At 32.7% G+C, this 27197-nt stretch overlaps 1 protein-coding gene across 5 annotated transcripts; it reads left to right on the top strand.

Moving 5' to 3' along the window:
• The first annotated feature begins 604 nt into the window (after positions 1 to 604).
• Positions 605 to 6997, top strand: LOC129322880 (protein DCL, chloroplastic-like). 5 transcript variants are annotated; one of them, XR_008596299.1, is made up of 5 exons: positions 605 to 1064; positions 1994 to 2108; positions 4571 to 4763; positions 5199 to 5338; positions 6582 to 6997. XR_008596299.1 is itself a non-coding variant. In XM_054969327.1 (4 exons), the coding sequence occupies exons 1-3, from the start codon at positions 778 to 780 to the stop codon at positions 4760 to 4762; spliced, it is 594 nt and encodes a 197-aa protein (XP_054825302.1). In that variant the 5' UTR covers positions 605 to 777; the 3' UTR covers position 4763; positions 6582 to 6997. The 5 variants fall into 5 exon arrangements, 2 of the variants coding, with proteins under 2 accessions (XP_054825302.1, XP_054825301.1); XR_008596297.1 differs by having other exon boundaries at positions 6632 to 6997; XR_008596298.1 differs by having other exon boundaries at positions 5249 to 5338; positions 6632 to 6997.
• Positions 6998 to 27197: the final 20200 nt, after the last annotated feature.

Here is a 27197-nt window from a genome sequence, read left to right on the forward strand (position 1 = left end):
AAACAGGTGTTACATCTCTAGTTTTTTCTGTTTAAAAAAAATATCCCATATTTTCTAAGATAAAAAAAGATACAACTCAATATATTGTATATTAAAACATTTTCAATAATTTAGTTAAATTATAATTTTTTCTGCAAAAAATTTATTTCATATATTTTATTTAGTATCATACATTTTATTTTTTTATACAGCATAATAGAATGTGAAAAATTAAATGAAGAATTACAAATAAATCCAAAAAAATTAATTAATTATTATTATTTTTTTATGTAAATACTAGAGGATGGACATATAATGATATAAATGAAACTTAAACCGTATTTGTAATTGTCAAAATAATAAAAAAATTTTAAAAGGATCAATTAATTTAATTTACATGTCAAATGTTGAACTTTAAAAATTTACAATTTAACCTCTTAATATTATAATTACATTAAAATAAATTATAAATTTATTTTTTAAATTTTAATATAATTAAAAAATATATTTTTTTATTAAAATTTAGAATGCAAATTCAAATTCATCACAAGTAACTTTGTAATTCTCAGCTTGTCACTGGTCGCTCTAATCTTTCACTAAAACGGTTTAGTTTAATTGCGCAAGCAACCAGCACGATTATCTTCAGCGTCAATGTCATCACTGAAAATGCCATAGTTCGTACCTCTACCTGGAGCTTTCATTGATTTTGCCATCATAATCACTAAATCAGAACCACCAAACCCTAACACACTCCCAATTACCACCTTTTGCCTGGATCGTACAACCCCGAGATGTGAAATGGCTGGCCCTCTACTTCGTGACATTCTGCTTCATAGCTCTCAATTCCAAAACTTGCGGCGTTTTGTGGCCCGAATCTCCGTGAATGTGACGCCTCATCGTTTATTCTGTAGTCTCCCCACCATTCCGATTTCGGGACAAACAGGTGAGGAAGCAAGCTATGCTGGTCAAATCTCGAAGCTACAGGATGACCCTGATAATGAGGAATGGAAGGATAAGGCAAAGGAGATCGTCAACGACATTGATCCAATCGTTAGGCTAGCCAAGGATATCCTTCACTCGGGAAGGTCAGGTCATGACACTAATTCATTATATGAAATTTCTCGCTTCTTGTTGCTCTCCAACTGTTCGTCGTATTGCCTCTAACTTTCCGACGTTCATTGTCGAATACCCATATATGCAAACAAAAGGAGTTATATGTTATCAAACTAAATGCACGAGAAATTGGAATAATGCTAAAGCTAAACCTATTATCATGATAGGCACTTATTGTTGCGTAATATACCTAGTATAAGGAAGCAGTAGCCATGCAGGTAACAGAAACAAGAAACTCTAGAGAGAGAAGAGAGACGCAAGATCCAAATTTAACATTCTCCTCTAGAGAATTCCTTATGAGACTATATTGGCTCCTTGTTAGGAAAACAAACATTATAGTATGAATATCATTTGCCTCTGAGCACTATTGATTGTGTGTGGAGATCTATTCACATTTGTAGGGTAAAATTCTTGTGTACCTTATTGTGTGGCTAAACTAACCTGAAGCCTATTTGAAGACTGAAAGAGAAAATTCATGATTCTTCTAGTGAGACTTTGTACTTGTAATATTTGCTAAAAATGGTGCTTGCCTGCTTTTGAAACAAGCATTGTTATTCTGTAAATTCTTCTAGAAAGTGAGGCTATTCTGAAACTTGAAAAATGGAAGAGGCATACGTCAAAGCCATGGCAAAATGCCAACAATTGTCAACATACATTGACACTTACAGCCACATGGAAATAACTAAGATGGAGATCTATAATAACCACGGAAAACAGTGCTTGCCTGCCTGGGAGACTCTACATAGTATACAAATTTTCTGTGATAATTTCTACGTCTCCATCATTTGCTCACATTGACATGTGCTGCATCTTTGGAATATTGACTGATACAGCTTCTACAACTTTACTTTATTTGACCTTATAAAACTATCTTCTTGAAGTCTTTGATTTTCTACACTAGGTACATGGTTGGAGAGCAATTGACAGATGAGGATGAGAAAGTTGTGGTAGAGAAACTTCTTGTTTACCATCCACATTATGATGATAAGATTGGATGCGGTCTTGCATCAATTATGGTATGATTTGCTTGCTTCTATATCCATATCTACATGCCATGGCAACAATGCAACATGTTGGCATGGTAGTGTAATGCTACAAGTTGTTGGCATGATGGTATAATGCTATTGATTTCTTTATTATGTTGTCCATGCAACTTCTGAGTTGCAATTGTTGTATATTAAAAATAACATACAATATCATGTGAACTTGTTGTAAATGAATATCCGCAGGATCAACAATGCTTCTTTTGTGTGAACTAATTCTGAATTGCTTCCTGAAAGAAATGATTTAATTGCAAATTATTTTTTAACATTAGAAGATTTTTTCTTGGTAGACTTAATATTAGAAGATTGTATGTTTTACAAGTGCATGAAGACTGGGTTAGTCCCTAGCCCAAAGCCTGGTCTGAAATATTATCAGGCTTGACATGCTTGTCCATGGTCTGGTCCAGCCCAATGGCCAGGCTTGGTCCACCAAGCTAGTGGACTGGTCTGGCAGACCAGCTGTTATTCAGCCCCCTTCAAGTGGGGGAAAAAAAAAGAAGAAGGACTTTGAACAAGGGGGTTGGAACTAGTGGAAGGGGTTAGTCCCTCACAATATGACAACCCAAAGTTGTAGGAAAGGTGCTCCCATTTACTGCCTAACAGTGCTTCGAACATGATTATTTCTAATAGAAAGATACTTGTTGAGAAACCAAAAAAGAAATATAGTGTACCATATACCTAAATCATGGTGATGCCAATTCTGAAACTTGAAAAGTTAAAACTGAAATATAGAATATATACCTGAAAAAGTGAAGGCAATTTTGAAACTTGAAAAATGGATGAGGCATAGATCCAACCCACAGCAAAATGCCAACAATTATCACCACAAGTTGACACTTACAGCCACATGGAAATTCCAGCTGCATTAAAGTGGAAAAGGCTTGACTAATAGCTAAGGGAAGTAGGGAATAACGATTTATGGGGTGTTTGGATGCCTCTTTTGGTACCCCCAAAGTTCTTTGGCAAATTAACTTCCATTGAACTGATGTTTGGGTAGAAAAACTTTTTTTTTTCCCCTCCTTTTAAGCTCATCCACAAAGCATAAAAACCATGAAAAAGTCAGTTTGGGAAACGCAAGTGGGGGCTTCTTTTACTGTTTTGAAAGTCAGTTTGGCAAATTCTCTTTTGGCAAACTTTAAAGCAAACACACATTTAATATAACAGCATAGAACATTATATTCATAACAGCCACATGAAATTCAAGTTTGAATCACATTTAAAATTTATAACCAGCAACATGACTTGAAAATTAAAGTCCGAACCACTTTTAAAACCAGCCACATAATATTACAACAATAGCATGCTAATCAAAGCAACCACCCACATGAAAATCCAGCCCCATTACAGCAACAAGAATCTACTAAAAACAACCAGCCGCATGAAAATTGAAGTCTTAAAAAGTTTACAGAACTAGCCAACATTGAGCAATCTTCATAGAGTCATCCCCTCCACCTTCAATTACAGTTAATCCATCTGAACAAAATAAGCAACAATTTAAACGGCAACACTGCAATGTTTATAAACAGAATGAATTTAAGTTGAGAAGCGTGTCTCATTCTCACTGGTACAATAGTAGAGAAGGGTGGGTCAATGCTAGAAGCTTGACCCATTATTTCAACTTTCACTTTAACCCTTAAACAAAAGAAAATTACTGTTTACAGTTGAGAAGAATAGAAATACACATTATTAAGAAGGATAAATACAGGAAGATTTAAAGTAAATAATGCAAGCATACTAAATTTCCTTTCCATTCTTATCATCTACTATATTTTGTATACCCCAACATGCCAATTTCTTTCAAGAGATCTAGCATGCACTTCCTCTGACGGATGTAAATTCATTGCTTTGACTAAGGAACCTCCATCCCAAGAAACTATTTCATCTCCCCATATCTTTTATTTGGTATTCCTGAGCAAGAGTGGCCTTGATGTGGATAAAATCTCTAAATACTATATCTCCTAATTTCTTTTTGGTAGAGTGAGGTCTTTCTTGTTGCTTTTGTCTTGTGTGTCTAGAAGAATTTATATAGCGATACAAAGCATAAAAGCGGTTGACTCTAGTCATTTCTCCTTTTTGGGTCACCAATCACATTTTGTTGTAAAAAAAGTGATTAGAAGACATGAGAGTAAGAATATATGTTCCTACCTATAAAATACTCAAGATGCGTATATATTCACTTCATAAATCCAAGGCATGCTATCTCTAACTAGTTGGATCTTCTTTGCTTTTGTTTTCTGCGGGCCTATTTTCATTTCATTTGCTGTGAATACTGAATATAAGTAAACAGAATGCAGTTATTGATATTATATATCTACTTACATATGTGATTCTGATGGGATAGCATGCTCTTGGTGCTAATTCTTTGTCTTTTAATTCTCATTGTTTGTGAATTACCTGCTAGAGTTTTGCTAAATATATGACTTTGCATGTTGCAGGTCGGATGTCATCCCGTGTTTAACTACTCAAAGTGTCTTTTTGTTGTAAGAACTGATGGTGACATGATCGACTTCTCCTATAATAAGTGCCTTCATGAGTACATTAGAAATAAGTACCCATCTCATGCAGAAAGGTTTATTCAAGAACATTTAAAGCATAGTAGTGTTGGTGGCAGAGCTACACATAAGTGAGGTATGCAAAGACACCCCCTCACCTTAGAGAAAATTGCTTGTAAGTATAGATATGTTTACTTCTATAGATATACTTACATGTGATGACAACGATGCAACTTGGTGTGGTAGTATAATGTTATTGATTTCTTTACCTAAGTTGCTATTGCTGTACATTAAGAATAACATACAATATCATGTGTATTGCTCGTAAATGAATATCTGCAGGATCAGAATGCTTCTTTTATATGAATTAAAATTTTTGAATTGCTTTTCCTCCTGAAAGAAATGATTTAATTGCAAATTATATTTAACACCACAAGATTGCATGTTTCTTCCCCTTACAATCTGAACATTTTCCACCTGAAATGATACACAAGTTTGTTGGGTATCTAATTCTCCATTTCTCTTAGAATGGTACTTCATATGTTGATAGTGCATTCTTTTATTTCTCCAGTTTATACCAACTAACCAAGAAAGATATATTTCTATGATACCGCTCTGTAGTATGTTGAAAATGATATCGCCTCCTATTGGTGGCACTGCCTGCTGGAGTGCTTGCCTCTGTTTCTACTCACAATAAAATCTAGAAATACGGTATCTCCTGAATTCTTCTTCTGGTAGAATAATATCTTTCTTATTGCTTCTTTCTCATGTGTCGAGGAATTTATACAGTGATATGAAGTACAAAACTAGCAATTTAGTTGAGCTTAGCTTCATAATAAGGTTCTTGGTTGGGCAGCAAGCCTTAGGAATTAATTAGTGCAGCTAATCTATAATGTTTCATAGTATCCATCGTACTGTCTTCATATCATGAGGGACTTGAATATTGTTGGTTTTGGATCTGTCTGTACTAGTTTTTTAGGCTCTCAGGACTGGCTTATGACAGAAAATTAATTATATCAAAATGTGGATCTGCTGAAAATTCTCTCATTTTTCAATTTTGAATTGAGCCAGTCATTTTTTAGCTTCCTTGCTTACTTGATAACCTAGAAGAGATACATCTGGTGATCTATTTCTATTGTGTATCGTTTACCTGCCAATTACATGTAATGAATGACTGGTCAAAGAAACCTTTTGTGAAATCCTCTACAATTATAGTTTCAACAATTGATTCTGGTAGATATGACGCGTAAAGACGAATGTAAAATCAGTAACTCGCTATGTGACAACATGATCCGCTAACATTAGTAGCTAAACCTTTTTTCCCCTCCTTAGTGGGACCAAACAAATTGTGCAAACTGCAAGCTTGCGCTACCCGAACTATGCTGACACAAATTAAGGATTTTACTGACTTCAGCAAGATTTGTTCTGTCTTGGGTGGCAATTTTCTTCATTTTTGTCTAGCTCACCCCACACGTATCACATTCAAATGCAAACAACATACTGTGCTGTTCATGAATACATTGAATAGAGGGAATGTCTGTGCTCGAATGGTATGAATGTGATGTTATTCCTGCTCACACTCACACATACTTCTGTCTCCAGTTATTTCCAGGTTACCCATCACATTTCGTTGTTAACTCTTAGATATGGTAATTGATTAAAAGACATAAGGGTAAAAGAATGTTATTGCCTAGATAATACTCAAGATGAGTATGTATTTACTTCATAAATCTGAGCCATGTCCTAGCTACTTGGATCTTTTTCGTTTGTTTTTCTTTTCTGCAGACATATTTTAGTTTCCTTCCCTGTGAATCTCATCAGCCAACAGGATGATCTTGGTGTTGTCTTGTGAAATTTCTTTCTAGAAGACTTGCTATTTCTCTGTCTTTCAATTATTGTTTGTAAATTACCTGCTCAAGATTTTTTGCCTACTATTTGACTTCTTGTGTTCTAGGTGGTTCGTCATCCCCAGTTTAGCTGATCAAGGTTTGTTTTTGTTTTTAGAACTGACGGTGGCTGGATCGACTTCTCTGAACAAAAGTGCCTTGGTGGGTTCTACAGATCTCATGCAGAAAGGTTTTTTTTTTTTTTTTTTTCCTTTTTCCTTTTTTTGGTAACATTTAAAGCTTAGGAGCCGTTAACATGTATGTATATTTAGGTGTTGGAACTTGGTTACTCATTTTGATTTGTCAATCTATAATATTGTGGCTCATTTCTTCGTTTTCTTGGCCCCCTTTGTTCATTGCTCTGCCTAGTTTTATTGATTTGTCAATGGTGGTTCATAACTATTAACCAGCATATCAAGCTTTTTCTCTAGGTGAACATTCAGAAAATGATTGAAATGATATTCCACTTTGTTTACTTGTGAAATTCTGTTTGTTAGCGTTGCTAGGATTGTTGATTTGTTAACCTTCAGGCTATAGTGATATTCTTTTTGGCACAAATGATAAAGTTTTTAACAAGGTGATAGATAGATAAACCTCGGTCAACCTCGTTCATCATACGATAGAATTTGTCTTCTCACAGCATCCTCTAATGTGTAGAAACTTTCGAGCATTGAAAACTAGGATTACATAGATAAGTATTTGAAGGGTTATTGCCAATAAAATGTGGGGTCTTCCCCAGAGGGATCCGGATTTGCCCCTCGTAGGTGTTGCTCCTCTTATGTTTTGCTGCAAAGTAGTTAAATATGAGCCGTCCAGATTTGGTATTTTATTTTTCATTTTTACTAAAATAATAAATTATAAAAAATTAATAAATGTGCTCACTAATTTGGACAATTTAAATTTAATATTGATGATCTAAATTTAATACATTGTTATTATTATGGCATTAGGGCAGCGATTGAGGTTGTTTGTAAAATTTAAGATATTGAAAACCAGATTGATCATTGAATTGGTCAAATTAACGGGTTACGGGTGAGTGGTTCAACTGGGGTTGAATAGGAGGTCAATTTGGAGAGCAAATCAGTCATGATTAAAATAATACAATTTAAATAAAAATATATTCATCATAAAAGCATTCAACCAAATTCAAGATTCATCTCTAATACAAGATATAAATACAATAATAATTATAGAATTACAACTACTTAAAAGTTTGACAATAATAAAATATAATTTTTTAAATTTTCATTTTTACAATTATATTTTGCAACCTTTTAATCATTAAAAAGTCTAAAACTAATAATTACTAACACTAAAATCATCAACAATGACAATCATAATTTATAAATGCTAAGCAACAATCAGACAACTGAATGACAATAAATAATGAAAGATTAAAACAATTAAGGCATGATTAACTTAGAAGAATATTGAATCTTTCAAGTTTGAACTTATAATTAAAGCCATCTATTTAAAGTTCAAACCACATACAGTAAAATTTGGTTCAATTGCCTTGCCTTTCGTTGCCTCTCTTTTTTAATTTTCAAGTTGAATTTTTTTACTTTTTATTTACTTTTTATAATTTTAAAAATAAAAACAAAAAAAGTAATTCGACTAACCCATCAACCCCGCCGAGTTATCCCTGGTTGACTTCCGGTTAGCTAGGGTTCAGTTCGAGTTTTCATACAATGATAAAATTAGAAAAGGTGAATTCCTTGTTGGATTAGATTTTACAGAATTTGCATTGAAACAAATTGTGAGGGAAGGATTTATGAAAGAAATTTGCTTTGAGTTTGGTGAATCATAAGTGCTAAAATCATGAAAATTGTGATTGTGATAATGTTTGATTGTTTGTTAAGATTTAATAATTAATAAAAAGATATTTAAAAATATATTTTTGTAAAAGGAATCCCGAATTTGGCAATTGCCATCTAAAAAAGAATTTTATTGACATTGAATCATTATTTTTTTAAAGACTTAATTTACCTGAAAATTTGGCCAAAAAAAATTTACCTGAAAAAATCGAATCAATATCTTTTACTATCACTTTATTTGTTTTAAATTTGTTATTCGTATTTAAAATTATAGTATTATTGTTTTTATTCTTATTTATATTCTTAATTGATTAAATTAAATAAGAAAAGCTAGAATTTTTTGAACAACAAAATAAAAAATTTTGCATTGTATTATTTATCATTATCGATTAATCTATATATTATATATTTCCATTATATCATTATTTATTATCTATTATCTATAGATTATATTTTTTTTATTATTAACCATTCTTGTTATTTTATTATGATATCATGTTTACTTATAAGGTCATTGTTCAGTAAAATATAAAAATATTAATTTATAATTTATTTTTTTTACCAATATTAATTTATAATTTATAAGTTTATACATACGAATATTTGTGTATTATTTTTATTTAATTATTATGTTACCAACCCCTTACATTTCTGATTTATTTTTGAAACTTTGAGATGATTGTGGAAACAAGCAAAAGGGTAATTTATATCAACGGTATATATTGCCAAATGTATAAACAGGCTTATTCCCAAATAAGGTACTAGTACTGCAAATGAATATCTTTAGATTAGGGTGAAGAATTACTCTACGTTTTGCCAAATGTATAAACAGGCTTATTCCCAAAAAAGGTGCTAGTATTGCAAATAAATATCTTTAGATTAGGGTGAAGAATTACTCCACGTGAAAAGATATAAACTAACAAAAACCTATATAAGCCTAATTGTGAAAGTAGAAATTCAAAAAGGCTACCGAACCTATATAACCCTAAAAAATAATATTGATAATAACCTTACTGAAAGTTGGCCCCCCAAAAAAAAAAAAAACCCTTACTGACTACTTATCTCAATGACGGGGAAATAATCATCTTATTTACTTATATTTGAAGAAGGCTCATTTTTGGTTGGTGGTCGTGAAGGATTTCCAGCAGAATAAGATCCTAATGAAATAGAATCTTTTGAAGAATTCTTTTCAATAGAATTGACATCTTTGGAAGTTAAACTTTTTGAAGAACTCTTTCCGATGAAATCGACATCGTTTGAAATTAAATCATTTGAAGATCTCCCTTGTTTATAGTCGGTTCGAAGCCTGAGTAAAGGAGGAGGGTTATGTTAGGCCATCAATAGCCAACGTAAAATTTTGTTGAATCTATCATGAACATGGACAATAGACATTATAATGCTAATGCTAGATCGTTGCCTGTAAGTTATGTGCTGCATGGTTCGAGTGCAGTGATAAGTGAGTTAGAGCAGCTACATCAGCGCCCCGATGTAGTATTAAATGTGTAAGGGCTACTGTGTCATTCTAGACGTGCGCCGCTAAAGAAGTTAGTCTATAAGAGCAATATTAGATTTGGTACTTAAAATGTTAGGACATTGAATTGTAAATCTATAGAGGTTGTAGGGGTTATGATTCAAAGGAAAATCAATATTCTATGCCTGCAAAAAATAAAATAGCGTGGAGAAGAAGCTAAAGATATTTAAAGTTTCAAACTTTGGTATACAAAAAAAGTAAGCACACATAATGGAGTAGATATCATTATTGATAAGGAGTAGAAGAAGAACATTGTAGAAGTTAACAAAATTGGAGATAGAATTATTTCCTTAAAAATGATAGTTAGATGTAAGACTGTTAATATTGTTAGCGCTTATGTGCCTTAAGTGGGGACAGAAGCTAGTTTTAAAAAATTATTTTGGGAGGACTTGGAGGGTTTGATTCAACACATACCACAGAATGAAAAGATTTTTTATTGGAGGAGACTTTAATAGGCATGTCGGGAGAGAGACTGGTCAGTATGTGAGGGTGCATGGTGGTTTTGGAGAGCTAAACAATGAAGGACAAATTCTTCTTGATTTCTCATTGGTGTATGATTTTAAAATTGCCAACACTTGTTTCAAGAAGAGAGATGAGCATTTCATCACTTACAAAAGTGGAGCCTCAAGGTCATAGATTGATTTTTTATTTTGGTTAGGAACATTGATAGAAGACTTTGTAAAAATTGCAAGGTGATTCTTAGGGATGCTATAATGACACAACATAGGGTCCTTGTCTTTGATGTGTGTATTATGAGTAAAACTCAATGTCGACAAGTACTAGCACCAAGAATTAGGTGGTGACAATTAAAAGATAAGAAGTAGAATATTTTCAAGCGGAATCTTTTGGACAAAGGAATTTAAAATTTTTAGGGAAGTACTAACATCTTGTGAGAGGATATGGCTAAAAAGATAAGGGAGGTTGCAAAGGTAGTTTTGGGAGAATCAAACCAAAACCTTTTGGTTTGAGAAATAAGGAGTCTTAGTGGTAGAATAATAGTATACAAGACAAAATTAAATATAAGAAGAACTGTTTTAAAGCCATACATTTGTGTAATAATAAGAAAAAATGGGAAAGGTACCATATGGTTAAGAAGGAAACTAAGAGAGCTATGAGTGAAGCTCGTTCTAAAGCTTTTGAAGAATTTTATAAGATCCTTGAGATAAATGAAGGAAAACGAAAAATTTATAAGATAGCTAAATGTAGGGAAGAAAATTAAGAGATTCAAAATAGGTAAGATGTGTAAAGGATGAAGAGGAAAGAATTTTAGTTACAGATGATGACATTAAAAATAGATGGGAGACTTTCTTTTTCAAATGATAAAGAGGGTTCGTCTAGTAACTTGGAGGATTTAATAACTCGTGAAGGAGAACAAAATTTGTCATTCTATCGAATAATACGTGATAAGGAGGTAAAGGAAGTTTTTAAGAAAATGGCAAATGGTAGAGCTAATGGATTTGATTATATATCTATTGAATTGTGGAAATGTTTAGGTGAAGAAAGGGTGAGATGATTAACTAAGTTTTTAATGTGATTTTATGGTCCAAGAAAATGCTTGATGAGTGGAGGAGAAGTACATTAATTCCTATTCATAAAAATAAGGAGATATTCAGAATTGTACTAACTATAGAGGAATTAAACTCATGAGCCACACAATGAAATTGTGGGAGAAAGTAATTAAGCATATGTTGAGATTGGAGACAAGTATTTTTGAGAATCAGTTTAGATTTATGCCATGTAGATTGACTACAGAAGTGATTTATCTACTAAAGGGATTAATAAAAAGTATCATTGCAAAGATAAAGATTTACACATGATTTTTATTGATTTAAAAAAAAAAGCTTATGATTGTATACCAAGAGAAGTGCTTTGAAAAGCCTTGAAAAAGAAGGGAGTGCGGATTGCTTATATTAAAGTTATACAAAATATGTATGAGGGGGTAAAAACTAGTATAAGAATGTCTAGTGATTAAACAAAAGACTTTCCTATAAAGATTAAACTACATCAGGGATAATCTTTGAGTCCTTATCTGTTTAACTTGGTCCTAAATATTTTGATGGAACATATTCGAGGGAAAATTCTCAAATGTATGCTCTTTGTAGATGATATAGTTCTTATAGCAGAGACAAGAGAAGAGATTAATTGTAAACTTGAGTTATGGAGGAGGATATTGGAGTCGAAAGGTTTTTGTTTGAGTAGGGGTAAGACGGAATATTTATATTGTAAATTTAGTAAGAAACTAGTTGATAGTAATTTGAAAGTGAAATTGGGAGATCAAATTATACCTCAAGTGAAAAAGTTTAGATATTTGGGAGCCATTATTCAAAATGATGGTGAAATCAGTGGAGATATTTTACATAGGATTCAAGCTGGATAGTTTTATTGGAGAAAAGCTAAAGGAGTTATTTACGACCGTAAGGTGCCTAATAAACTTAAAGGAAAGTTTTATTGTACTGCTATCAGACTGGTTATGTTATATGGTAGTGAATGCTAGGCTCTAACGAGACAACAAGAGCATAAAGTTGGAATAGCAGAGATGAAAATGTTATTGTAGATATGTAGACATACACGCAAAGATAAAATTTAAAATGAGCATGCACATGAAAAAGTGGGGGTAACACCTATTGAGGGAAAAATGGTTGAAAATCATTTGAGATAGTTTGGGCATGTATAAAGAAGACCGCAAGAGGCACTAGTGGAAGAGTTGAACATATAACTTTAAGCTTTGTTAAGAGGGGTAAAGGAAGGCCTAAGAGAACACTCTTAGAAGTTGTTGAACGCGATCTCTTAATTAATAATATTTCTAAAAACTTGGTAAATGGTAGAGTATAATGATGTCTTGCAATCTATATAGCTAACCCTACCTAGTAGGATAAAGGCTTGTTGTTGTTGTTGTTGCTGCTGTTGTTGAAGATCTCCCTTGTAAACCAAAATGACGCACATGTTTAAAATACAAAAATCTATTAAACATGTTGAAATAGACCTTGAGAAAACTTGTGCACTCGAAGTAATTGAAGGATAGTTACAAATAGAGAGGGATAAGGTACTTATAGATTTCTCCTTGTATTTAACTTATTTGATATCTCCAAAAGATATGATATGTTATTTTGTGTTAGAAATAGAATCTCAACAAAATAAAAGATAATATTAATTATCTAAAAGGATGAAGTTAAATTTTAAATTTTAAGAGGTTATACATTGGTTCAGCCACATCTAATATTAATGGCCAGCTGAAGATATTTATGAAATTTTAGGTAAAATAAAAAGATAGTTAATGTATTTTGAGGGAAATTAAGTATATGTCTCCCAAAATTATAAAAAGATGGTTAATATGTTATAGGTCCTTAGTTGTAATTTAAATATTATGTCAATTGATCGAAAATGCCCATGGTTGAAAATCAGAAACCCAAGTTCTCTTTGCAAACAAAAGAAAAATATGTCACACTTGAAAGAGTGAGAAGCTCCACCTTCTTTCTAGCTCTTTGGAGAGAAGGCTCATCTTCTCTCTTGTGCCATTCTCAACCTTCTTTTGTGATTTATTTTCATAGTTTCCAAGTCTAAATTTGATGCTTTCTTCATCTTCTTTGCCTTATCTTCATAGCATCAAAATTCAAACCCCCTTGCTTCAAAATAGGAGATAGACTTGCTCAATAGGAACACCTCAAAGCTCGATGATATAATGACTGATAATAACCTAGGAACTCATCAACAATCAATCATGTAGGTGATAAGTCACATTTATTACACACTTTTCCTTGTTATTATTGACCAAAAATTATGTTATATTTACCTAAATTGCACACTTATTGCATTAATTGTGAAAAATTGTTTAAGTGTAGGATTCTATGCATTAGGGGCATTTTGATTATAAAATTAGACTTTTGAAAAAATGTTTGAGAAAATTAGTCAAGATGTATTTTTAGTCTAGAAGATAAATGGTCTCTTATATTTTTAAAACTCATTTTATATTGAGAAGTAATTAATTTCACAAGTTGACTGTTTTCAAAAGTCAAAGTTTCAGGTTGACTGATTTTCTTGCACTTGGACTAGGTTATTTTTATGCATTTGTGGGCCTATAATTTTTAGGCTATATAGAACACCCCTAACCTCTTTTATGATGTCAAATTAATTTTTATTATTTAATTTGCATTGTACCATATATTTAGGAATTAATTTTAATTAAAAATATAAATTATTATCCATATGCTTTGAACTTTGATCTTGTGTGTTACATTTATTTATGTAGGGTTACACACCTTGGATTTGGCATATGAGGACCATTGGATTGGAATAATAGATGAGTCAAGAGGCAAAACACTTGAGTTTTGGGGTGAAAGTACAAGTCTTGTATGGTCTTGCACATATTGTACCACACTTTAAATCCACTCACTCTCTCTCTAATTTTCCATTACCTTTAGCTTTATTTAATTCAATTTTTAGACTATTTTCATCTGAATTTTGGTCCATTTTACCATCATAAATAATAAAGTTATCCTAGCTCATTTTTCATCCATTTTCTTAACACTAGAGTTAGGCCCATTTACCATAGACTTGAATCAAACTACCCTAATTTCATTTTTAACATTCACTCTTCTATTCACTCTCATTTTTTCAAGCTCCACCCTTCTTCATTCTCTCTCCATTATTCCTCATGTTCTTCATCTCTATCTCATCTTCTCTCCTCCATATCTCATGATCTAACCATCAAAATCTTAATCTAACTCCACCATTCTTCTTCTTCTACCTCACTCTTCAAATCCTAAACTTCATTTTCTTGGTTTGGCTTCAAAATCCTCAAGGTGGTCATGAGTATGGTTTAGCTATGGTGGAAGGATTTTGCTCAAATGGATTCCAAGATAACTAGAGGCTAAATCTACAAGGAGTGATAAGACGGAAGGATGCTAGAGGAGTCTTGAAGTACCTCAAGGAAGGTTAAGGGTTATGGCCACTCTCGATTAAAACTAAGTTGATGTAATCTTGTTCTTAAAATTAGGAGCATTGTTATATCTTGTTTTTATTAACCAACATTGGTATTTAACTTATTGGTTTAGTGTTTTTCCACTTGATTTCCTTTTGTATAGTTGTGAAATTTTCTCCAATATATTATAATTCATATAAATATATGTTTTATGTGTGTTAAATGTGTTTTATATTGGCTATGCATAAATATATTTGGTTGGCGTTTGATAAAATGTTGTGTGTAAAATTATGCATTAGACTTACAATAGGCCAAGCTGCACATAAAGGGAACCTAAGGAGAATTTTGATCACTTTGCACTTAACTAAGAAATTGATTAGAGACTTGTACAAAATTGTGCAAGGACTTGGTTAATTGAATTGGTTAGGAAGGCAAACCTATACAAAATCATGTAAGGGGTTTAATTTAATCAAGAGAGTGGAAATTAACTTAAGCCTAATTAGAAAGAATAGACAAGGAATCTAGCATCCCACAACTCTTAAGACTCCACTTTAGAAAGGGTTAAAACACTCTCATTCTCATTTCACTAGTTAATTAAGTTTTTAATTAAATCTATCCACTTAGTTTAATTAGCTAAAATCAATCAACTCTTAATTAGTTTGGCTTACTAGTTTAGCCTTAATTAACTTTAGGTAGTCTCCTTAGTGAAGAATGACCTAGGTTAACACTAATTCTATATTAGTGTTAACTTAGCTATTTTGAAATGTAAGCGACATACACTCTCAAGATTTTAGGCTCAACAAATCATTCTAGACTCAATAGTGACTAGCAAAAATGACCAATAGGATCATCCTATAGACATTTTGACTAATAAAGCTTCAAGAAATCATGTCCATCTAAGCAAGTCAGTCACATATCAAGGAGCCAAAGCTCCTATCTCTTATATGGATTCTCTAATTGGATACAACAGTTGTTATGGTATTAATACTGGAAAAGATAATAGCCACATAAATGAATCTCTTGCTAAAGAATTGGAACAAGAATGGACACCTTTTGAAAGCACCAGGAAGCTAATAGATCACTACCTATCTTTACAAATTTCTAACGAAGAATGGAGGAGAATATGCTTACCTTGGATGGATGCTATTGTCATTAACACTGGGCTTGTAACTCAATCCCAAATCTCTTAAAGCAAGGTTAGCAAAAATGTGGAAACTCAAAGATTTTAAATTAATCGACCTTGTTAATAGCTATTATATTTTTAAAACTAATAACCACTCTGCTTATGATAACATCCTTAATGGTGGCCCCTAGACAATATTTGATCATTGCATCCTTGTTCAACATTGGTCCCTTAGTTTTAATCCTGACTCAAATACTCTCGGTAAACTTGCTCTTTGGGTTAGATTGTCCAACATCCCCATATAATACTATGATAAAGAGGTGCTTTAGAGACTAGGAAATTGCATGTGAAAAACTTTAAAAGTGGACTCTAATTCTTTATTTGAATCTATTTCAAAAGACGAGCAAGGAAGACTGAAAGGGATAAGTTTATGAGGATTAGCTTAGAAGTCGATTTACAAAAGAAACTTGTGCCAAGACTCCTTATTAGAGACGAATTATTCAATGTGGAATATGAAAGTCTAACTCTCATTTTCTTTGAATGCGGATGCTGTAGACATAACAAAACTAATTTCCCACATAATCTATAAAACAGAACCACAAACAGTTGAGCCTTAGAGAAACTGAAAGAAAACAATTAAAAGCTTACTCGAGAATCAATTGATAAACAAGGGAGAATAGCTGAGAAAGAGAAACAAAGTACAAACTCACCAAAAATTGACCATATCTTACCTGAAAAGGAATTTGGCGAGTTCATGAAAGTCAGAAGACCTAGAAACTCGAGATATCTAACGAACAATAGACCAGCACACTAAAATTGAGGATTTAATCTCTCTATTAAGTTGAGATTTGATGTCCTAACCAACCTAGAGTGTACTGATGATGATCAGAGGTGAGTTGAATTAGTACTAAACCACGCTCTACCTAAGATCTCCCCTATGAAGGTTGTCAGACAAATCTAGAAGAAGAAGGACATGGCAGAAGTAAAAAGGGCTCGGTTAAGGGAAAGTAAATCTTTGGCCGAATCCTTAAAGGAAATGGAAGACAAAGGGAAAAAGGCTTCAAGAATTGGGCCAAGTTTCAATTACATGGGCAAAAAAATCATGGCCTTGAATGAAGTTGAAGTCAATGATTTGCAGCCCAAAAACATGAATAATAGGCCCACAAAGAGAATCCACAAAATGGTTAAAGGAAATAAAAGGAATCAAGGCTCCCTATCTAGGCCAAAAAACGTGAACAATTCTTAGGCTAATTCTTAGGAATCCAAAAACATAGAAAATAATGAAGTTGGAGCTTATTTTTCCCCTGACTTGAACGTCTGGACAGTAGATATGGAGAATCTTAAAAATTCTCAAAAAAATACCCTTCTTAATTTCAATCCCCTTCTTGATTAGAGGTTACTACTTGACCTGGGAAATAGCCAAAGTTTTGTTCAGGATACTCAATTCAATGACCCTCCAGTTATGGAAACTCACAACAATTCTTTAAATCCTAGAAATATTCAAAAAGATCTCATGCAAGGTGATTTTGAAGAAGATATATTTGAAGATGACCTTTTAGACAAAGATTATGATAATCAAATCCATAACGATAATTTAAAAGATGATGATCTCAGTGATGATCAATTAGAGGCTCAACCTAAGAACTAATGACTTAGTTCTTTTCCAAGTTCTTTTACTCCATTTTTATTTTATGGATATCATTTGCTGGAATTATAGAGGATCTTGTGCTAAAGTCTTTCCTAATCATATTACAGAAGTCACTAGAGCTCATAATACTCAATTTTTGATCTTACTTGAAACTAGAGCTAGAACCCAGCTAATAAAATTGTTCGTAAGTTAGGTTTTTTTTATTAAATTTGTGTTGAAGCTACTGGTTATATTGGCAATATTTGGTTATTATGGAGTAATGATTTTATTAATATTGAATATATTTACTCTAATGTTCAATTATTACACAGCAGGGTTAACATTCTAAGCTTAAGTAACTCTTACTTGTTCTCTTGTATTTATGGTGACCCGAATCCTTACAATCATGATCTTCTCTAGGATTCTATTATCTTTATTTCTCAAAATATGAATGATCCTTAGCTTGTTGTAGGTGACTTCAATTCATATCTCTCATGTGAAGATAAAACTAGAGGGAATAGCTATAATTGGAGATCTTTGAAACAATTTAGATATTGTGTTAATTCTTCTAACCTTCTTGAACTAAGCTTCCATGGTGACAGATTTACTTGGAAAAAAGGCTTTGTTAAAGAACGTCTTGATTAGGCTTTCTGCAACTCAATATAGAGACTACAATTCCACCAAGTTGATTCTTTTCACCTTCCAAAGTATGGTTCTGACCACCGCCCGATCAAAATCCAACTACACAGAAATGATCAACATCAACACCATAATAAACCTTTTCGATGCCATGCTACTTGGATGCTTGAGGGCTTTTTCCATTCTCTTGTCAAAGACTTGTGGACTACTTGGAACATTCTCACTTCACTAAACATAATTAACTAATATAGCACTAGGTAATCAGAGACTTAACTTAAAAAGATGAATACCAAGGTTTAATTTAAAATAAGGGATCCCAAGTTTTCTAAATAAAAATGAGTTTAAATCAATCAAAATCCTTTATATAAGAGTAAAATAAGTTTCAGAAGTATGAGATACCTCAGGGGAGTGAAAGAAGTTAAAAACGGTTGAAAACAAAACATGTACTGTGAAACAAGGCAATGGCCTGTGGCTTGTGCATGCTGCACTGTGGTGTATTGCTCTCTCTGCCATGTATTGCGGCTCAGGCACTATACGTTGTGGCGTGTTGCATGAAATTTCAACTGATTCTGCTATCATTTGAAAGCAGAATCAGGGAACGTTTGACGCGTTTTGATTTTTTGTTCGACGTCCGAATGACGTAATCTAGGTGTCTACGGAAAGCTCTTTATATGAACTATTTAATGGCATGAGTTTCACTTCCAAAACAAGTCACACTAGGAAGTTAGACACCCAAACACATTTCAACCACTTTTCACAACTTTCACACAAAATAGGTGTCCAAAGCCCCCAAAAAGTGCTAAAAGCTTTTCTTAACACTTGGGCTATGTTCAATGGATCTAGGACCACCAGTACAACACGTCACAAGTACTGAAATATTAGTATAATAAAAATTCACTCTTCAATCCCATTTTAACAAAAACAGAACGGGAGGTAAATTGTCATTGCATCTTGCCTAAATCGTTCAAAACATTTTAAAATTATTATTTCTACACTTGTATTAGTATTTTGGCTCTATAAACATATATATATATATATATATCAACATACATAAAGACTAAGGACCCAAAATATAAATCTAACATTTCCAATAATAAAATAGTGCAAGTATGATGGCATGCATCTTAGAATTGATAAATTGTATACTATTACATAATTAAATCTAAACTAGAGGTATACAGTAGGAATATGCTAATTCCCCGTCTCTTTAGCCTTTTCCCTCTCAACACCAGAGCTAAGGCCTAAAAAATATTAAATGAAAGGGGTGAGTCTAGCCACTCAATGACTAAGGTTAAACCTACTCTGTGCAGTTATATATCAATTATAAACTAAATACATGCACAAGGAAATCAAGTATGTAAAACATGCTGGCATATAACATATCTTGTCATTTATTATTAAATAACTTTTTTAACTCTCATAACTAGGTGCATTATCACCATATTCTCAGATATGTGACATGATCCATGCTCATGTGACTTACCACTATTTAATACATGTAACATGTCATATATTTACTTAGCTAATGATCAACTAACCTTATATCTTCCCTATTTTTCTTAGACCGAAACTATGGGCTATAACATTAATTAGGGCTCCGTCCGTGCGACTGGACTACCCAAACTCACCAATCATGAGGTATGACTTGGTTAAAGATCACAAGACTCATTCTCGAACCATGGCTTTCTCCATTCTCGAATCTTGGGGTGTCTCATACCATAAGTTATTCTCCTCATTGAACCGGTAGAGATAGTTGAGTTTTAGTCCCTCGACAAACTATGGGACAGTCCCTTGACAAACTATAGGATAAGGCTATACCCCCATGTACTAAAGGGCAATCTAAATACCATATAGATCTTCTCTACTCCCAATCTCTAGGCGAACTCCCATCACTAATCATGCCATAATCAATACTGACTTATTTTAACATTTTTATTTTTATTTACTCATTATCACAACAATCATGTTGGGTTCACGACCATACGCTACCCAAGTGTGTATTCTCATCATTTTCTTAAAATCTATTTCTCATTAATACACATCTATCTCACATTATCATCACATTCATTTTTCTAAAGACATATGCATGTTCATATTTAAAACATCTTAATTAAGCATTTGCATTTCAAATTAAAATAACTTATTACACATTTAATTTTTAATATGCTCATAGAAACTAGCACATGCTTTTCACATTAAAAATTAACCCATGCATGCCACACTCACTATAGAAATCCATTTACAATCAATTAATATATGCCTACCCAAAGTAGAGTTTCCCCTAGTTACATCAAACTTTTAAGAGATCAAAGGTTTACCCCTCAAACTACTAGCTTTCAAGTTTAAATTTCAATCCAATAGGTGACCAAAAGCCACAACTATAATCAACCAAGTTAAATTTCATCAATATTATCAACTCAAGCATTTAAACACTCAATCTCCACTTCTAAATTACCTAATATTCACTCTACATGAGTTGGAGCCTATCCATTGGGTTTAAGACTTCTTAGTCCCCAGTAGCAATAATGAGCCATTAAATTCCCATTAATGGCATCACAAACTTCCAACCACCCATAATAAATGAGATTTTTGAATATTAATGGTGTCCAACAATCCAAGACACTAAAACTCATTATACCTAGGTTTAGATACTCTAATATACTCCCATTAACTCTATTTGAGTCAACAAATTTAGACTCATAACCTATATGAATCGAAATTCTATTTTCACTATCAATCATAAATGTGAAAGAAATGGAGAGATTAATTAGTGTGATACTTACTTTGGGTGTTGTAGCCTTTAAAATACTTCTAATGTCGTCCACAAGTAAACCTTAGTAGAGCTTGGCATGTCTCTTCATTTTCTTTTTCTCTCTCTATTTTTGTCTTATTTTGTGTTTGATAAATTGTAGAAAATGGCCATGTGCTACAGTAGATGCACAATGTGCCTCAGTGCATGTCACAGAGAGGTCTTCTCTCATTCAAAAATGTCTGTGCATTGCGGCGGACGATCTCTATGTTGTGGCATGTGGCACAGCAACATCAACTCTTCCTTTTCTTCTCCTTTTGATGCCTAAGTGACTCGCCTTGATAACGAACCCATAATTATCACTGAAATACTATTAAATATGATTATTAGACCTCTCTGGCCATACACTACTTTAACTTACTTAATTACCCTAATTAGGTTTAATTAATCAGGGGATTAAAACTTGAGATGTTACACTGCTAATAATTGGAATGAGGGTGCGATTAGATTTACAACTTCTGTTTCCCTTTGGAATAAGGACAATATTGGTAGTATATCTTCTAAAACGAGAAGAATTTTGGCATAGATTAGAAGGAATTGACAATAACAAAAACCATAGAGATAGTTACTTTCTAATGAAGCTTGAAAAGTCCTTCTTAGAAGATTATAACAAGGTTCTCATGCAAGAAGAGCTTATTTGGTTCTAGAAATCTAGATGTAAGTGGTTAAAATAGGGAGACTAGAACACCAAGTTCTTCCATGCTACTTCTATTATTAGGAAGAAAAAAGGAATCGGATTCTATCTCTTAAAGAAAATGATAATACTTGGGTAGAGGATCAATTCATTCTTGAAAATCTAGTTGTTTCCTTCTTTAAAGACCTCTTCAAAGAGGAAGATAGTGTTAAACCCAAACTTATAACCGAAAGAAGTTTTCTTATTCTCTCTAACTATCAACTCCAATCTTTATACAAAGATATGACTGATGATGAAATCAAGAACGCTGCTTTTAATGTCAGGGCTTTCAAAGCTCTTGGTCCTGATAGTATCAATGCGGGTTTCATTCATTCTTTTTGGGATGATCTTAAACATAGCATCATAAATTTTGTAAAAAAAGTTTTTAGGGACCCAGCCTTTATCAAGGACATAAATGATACTTTCATCACTCTAGTTCCTAAGATTGACCACCCTACTTGCATGAAATATTTTCATCCTATATCTCTTTATAACATGAACTATAAAATTATCACCAAAATCATCTCCAATTGCCTCTATGCTTGTATGCCTTATCTTATTAATGATAATTAATGTAGCTTCATTCAAGGTAGGCAAAGTAGTGATAATATCATAATTGTGCAAGAGATCATTCACTCTATGAGAGATAGAACAGGCAAAAAAAGATTAATGGCCCTGAAGATTGACCTTGAGAAGGCTTTTGATAGAATGTCCTAGGATGTCATTGATGATACATTCCAAGTTGTTGGGATAGATCTTCATCTTAGAAAACTAATTTGTGTTGCCATCTCAACTATAAAAATGAAAGTTCTCTGGAATGATAAACCCACTAAAGAATTCAAACCCTCCAGAGGCATTTATCAAGGGGATCCTCTCTTTTCTTATATCTTTGTTCTTTATATTGAACGTTTAAGTCATTGCATTCTCAGTATTATTGATAATAATGAATGAAAATCAATTAAGCTAATTCCTAATGGCCCTTTATATCTCATTTATTTTTTGCTAATTATTTTTTGCTTTTTACATAACTATCTTTATCCCAAGCAATGATTATCCAATAATGCCTTTCCAATTTTTGCAGCACCTTAGGTTAAAAAATTAATACTGAAAAATCTAAACTCTTTTATTTCAAGAATGTCAATATCAACAAAACTTTTTAGATCAGTGAAGAGTTAGGAATCCTTATTACTAGAAATCTAAGGAAATACCTTGGAATTCCTCTTATCTATGAAAAGGCTTCTAAACTCACTTTTGCTCCCCTTATTGATAAAACGAACTCACGCTTAGCTAACTGGAGAAGTTGTTATCTTAATATTGTAGGAAAATCTGTGCTCATTAAATCTCTCTCTACTCTTCCTACCTATACTATGCAAACTATGCTTTTACTGGACAATGTCTTGCTCGATCTAGAAAAAATAGCTAAAACTTTTCTTTGGGATTCACCATATAGGAACAAAAAACCTCATCTTCTATCTTAGGATTGCATTACTTCTAATAAAAAAGATGGAGGTCTTGGCATCAAAAATCTCAAGAATCACAACATTGCTTACATTATGAAGCTTTGCTAGGGTCTCACCACTAAATCAAATTGTCTATGGGTGCGTGTATTGCGAGATAAATATAAATGCAATAAACCCACTATACCTATGGTTATTAAACCTAGTTCTTGTTCTTACATATGGAATAGCATTTGTAAATTCTGGGATAAGTTTATGACTTATGTTAGTTTAAAAGTGGGTAGAGGCGACCAAATATTGTTCTAGTATGATAAATGGTCCCCTCTCCTTAACCTTCTCATTAATTATGCTTTCCATAATGCCAACTCCATTTTTCATGCTAAAGTCTCAAATTTTCACAATACCACATGTAGTTGGAATTTTGATCTTTTAAAACACTACCTCCATTTTGATATCATTAGACTAATAGCTGTTGTGCAACTTCCTAACCATCAAATTTAGGAAGATGTTCTTGTTTCGAGGCCCTCCTCTAATGGCAACTTCTCTATTAAATTTGCTTACACAACTATTGATTCCAGAAAAGATTAAATCACTCTGATATTTAGTCTAAGATATAGAAATGGCCCACCTATGAAAATATTAAATATTATCTCTGGAAAGCTGCATGGGACCATCTTCAAACTAACTATATGTACACAAATGGCAATATTCCACAACCACGATCCTGCCCCATGGGTTGTAACTCCATTGACTTTTCCATCCATATTTTGCATGATTGCAAGGAAGCTAAAGAGGTATGAAAAAAGTTAGTAAATCCTATAACACTTAATACTTTTTCATCTCTTAATGTGTATGATTGGATAATTTAGAATGCCAAGAACGAGGCAGGCAATTTGACTGCAAGGAAAATTCCTTGGAAGATACTTTTTGCTCAAGCATGTTGGAATATATGGAAAGCTAAATGCAAGAAGATTTATTTTGAAGATAATATTCTCGAAAGCGATATTGCCTTCTCCTATGCTCAACAAATTATCAACGATCTTAAGCTTCAATCTAAGGTCAACTACTTGAACAAGAAAGGCAATAGACATGAAGCTAAATGGAGCCCTTCTGAACCCAGTTGGGTTAGACTTGACATCGATGGCTCAGTCAATACTAATAGCACTGCTGCCTGTAGGGGCATCATTAAAGATGATAAAGGAAATTGGATTAAAGGATTTGTCAAAAACCTTGGATACTATCCAAGCACTACAGCTGAACTCTAAATTCTGGAAGGCCTTAAACTTTGTTAGAATAGGAATCTTTCTAAGATCAACATCCACTCTGATTCTTTAGAGGCTTTATTACTCATCAATAATATCTACTATGATAATCACCCTCTCTCTGTGATTATAAAAAATATTAGGTACCTTATTATGAGAAACTGGGTGGTCACTTTTAACTATATGTATAGGGAAGCCAACAAATGTGTTGATCTTCTTGCTCATATGATGCCTTATCATAACTTTGATATCTATATTTTTGATAACCCACCCCCCGAATGTAATAGCCTCATGGCTATAGATATGACAAGATGTTAGTCTCTTACACAGGTTTCCCGTGGCCTTATATTCAAAAAAAAAATCAAAAACCCATTGCATATTCGATCATCATGGTTGACTCCTACTAGCAATGAGAACTTCAGCAACAAATTCGTCATACACTCATTGTCCTTCAGCCTTATTTCTTATAAGATAACATGCAGAATGATCGGCACAATGACTCAACCAACCCTGGGATGGTTTTGATCCAATGTAGGCCTTCATGGCATCGCCGTACGAAGCACTAAATCTTCCTTTTGGTCATCCAAAGCTAGCATGGTTGATTGGGTTTTTGGTGATTTATAGAATTTTGAGAGGAAATCAAAGGCCACGGAGGTTGGATGTGGGATTCAATAGGAATATGGTAGCGTGGTTTTTTGATTTTTAACCTGTGCATTTTAGTCAATTTGCATAATATTTAAATTACAACTAAGGACCTAGGCACCACAGACATTTTAGTCATCCATCATCAATTATGCAAGAGGGGATATGAGGTTTCCTGAATGTATCTAACAATCATTAGGTAGGTTGTACAAAACCATTCATAAAAATATGATTTTCACATTAAACTCCAACCGGCAAAATAAATCACTTGGTCATTCTTTAAATCCAAACAATTTTAATTCACTAATTTATATTCAACTTTAATTTTGATGATTACAAAATAAAAAATATTTTATTTTTGTAAAGATTTTAATTAGTGTTTAGTGGTAATTAAGGGTAAATGATCTATATGCTTAATCTTTATTATCTTATCCAAAGTTCTAAGTTTCTTTAAATTTATTATTAGCATAAGTACTTGGTTTCCCTCCAATTCCTTCTTGAATTTATCTTGGGTAATGAAAAGTTTTAATATGAATTTAGTTATGTTGTTATCACTTGGAATTTACACTTGAAGCTTAAGAGTTTTGAAAGATATTTGATTTTAATCGTTAATCTCTATTTTCTCTATATCTATTAATATACAAATCTGTTTAATATGAAACTTCTTTCATTCTAAAATATACTTGCAAAGCTTTCCAAAAACATTTATTTCATTCAAAACATATTTTACATTAAATAGATATAAGTTTTTAAAGTTGGTTGTTAAAGCTTCAAATTTTTCAGAAAAATGTTATTATCCTATGTTCACTATTTTAATCATATCTCTCTTGTGTAAACCAGAATGTCACACATGATCAAAATACACAAATCTATTAAACATTTTGACATTCCAAATTTTCAAAAAAAAAAAGTTATTATCCTGTGCTCGCTATTTTAATCATATCTCTTTTGTGTAAACCACAATGTCACACATGATCAAAATACTCTGTTAAACATTTTGAAATACTCTAGAAAAAAATTGTGCACTCAAAGTCTATAGGCAACCTAACATGATATTATATTTATAGAACTCAAATATGAGTTTTATAATAACTATTCCCAATCAAACTTATTTAATATTTTCAAAACATATGATGTGTTATTCAGTATTAGAAATAGAATCTCAACTAAATAAAAGATAATATTAATTATCCAAAACAATTAAGTTAGAATTTAAGATTTCAGATGGTTAGATATTAGTTTAGCCATATCTAATATTAATGGTCAACTAAATATTTATTTATGTATTTAAGGTAAAATAACAAGATAGGGAAAATTAAGTATACGCCTTACCCGCGAATTATAAAAAGTGCAGCCAAGTTTGTTGTAATTTGTAATGAGGGTGCAAATATTAAAAAAAAAAAACCCAAATTTGCACAGAAAAAATGAGGTCTCTGATGGGTCGTGGTTGAAGCAAGAAGAGGTAGGGGCGACGGAAAACCAGAGGAAGTCGGCCAAGCCACACGAATTATGCCTCCCTTCTTCTCCAAAATCTCCGAGGATCGAGGTATTGTAGCGTTTTATTTGGCAGTCTTATGTTTGTCCATTCAGTGTTTGATATTAATTTGTTAGGGCTGATCATTTTGTTTAGATCAGTTACGGGACTGGCCTTTGGATTATAACAATTTTTGCTATTCGACTAATTGCTGCATAAACAAATAGGATCAAGAGGCAAAGTAAGAACGAGCACCCTGACTGATGCCATGATTGTTGTCCAATGTGTTTGAACCTGGAAAAGAAACAATAAAAAGAGGAGGATGAAGAAGAGGATGACCAAAAGGCTGAAAAAGAGGAGGATGACCAAAGAGCATGGCTTTGTTGGAACAGGACGAACCAGAGACAAAGAACACAAAGAACTTAGCTTTAGCAAGCACGTAAGACATTGGTTAGTCCCATAAACATTTAACCAGTTTCATCCTCCCAGATGGATCACCTTTTGGGAGCCCTTTTTATTCTTTTTAAATTTCTGTAGTTTAAGGATGAACTTTGAAAACATGCAGATACATATTCATGAAATGGGTATTTTTGTCTCAGACCCAGTATGAAAGCACCCATTATCATCGGAAGAACCTTATGTTTTAACACACACATATATAACTCAATGCTTTGACTATTTGCACATTTGAATTTTTTCATGCATGACTGTACTA

The sequence above is a fragment of the Prosopis cineraria genome, unplaced genomic scaffold, assembly GCF_029017545.1.
Source record: "Prosopis cineraria cultivar Desert tree isolate PC_DT_omini unplaced genomic scaffold, ASM2901754v1 PC10, whole genome shotgun sequence".
NCBI classification, from domain to species: domain Eukaryota; kingdom Viridiplantae; phylum Streptophyta; class Magnoliopsida; order Fabales; family Fabaceae; genus Prosopis; species Prosopis cineraria.

Excerpts from the sequence above, each read along its gene's own strand:
- LOC129322880 (XM_054969327.1), top strand. The coding sequence starts at position 778 with ATGGCTGGCCCTCTACTTCGTGACATTCTGCTTCATAGCTCTCAATTC. Across the intron at positions 1,065-1,993 it reads GATATCCTTCACTCGGGAAG|GTACATGGTTGGAGAGCAAT; the intron begins GTCAGGTCATGA and ends TTTCTACACTAG. Across the intron at positions 2,109-4,570 it reads GCGGTCTTGCATCAATTATG|GTCGGATGTCATCCCGTGTT; the intron begins GTATGATTTGCT and ends TGCATGTTGCAG.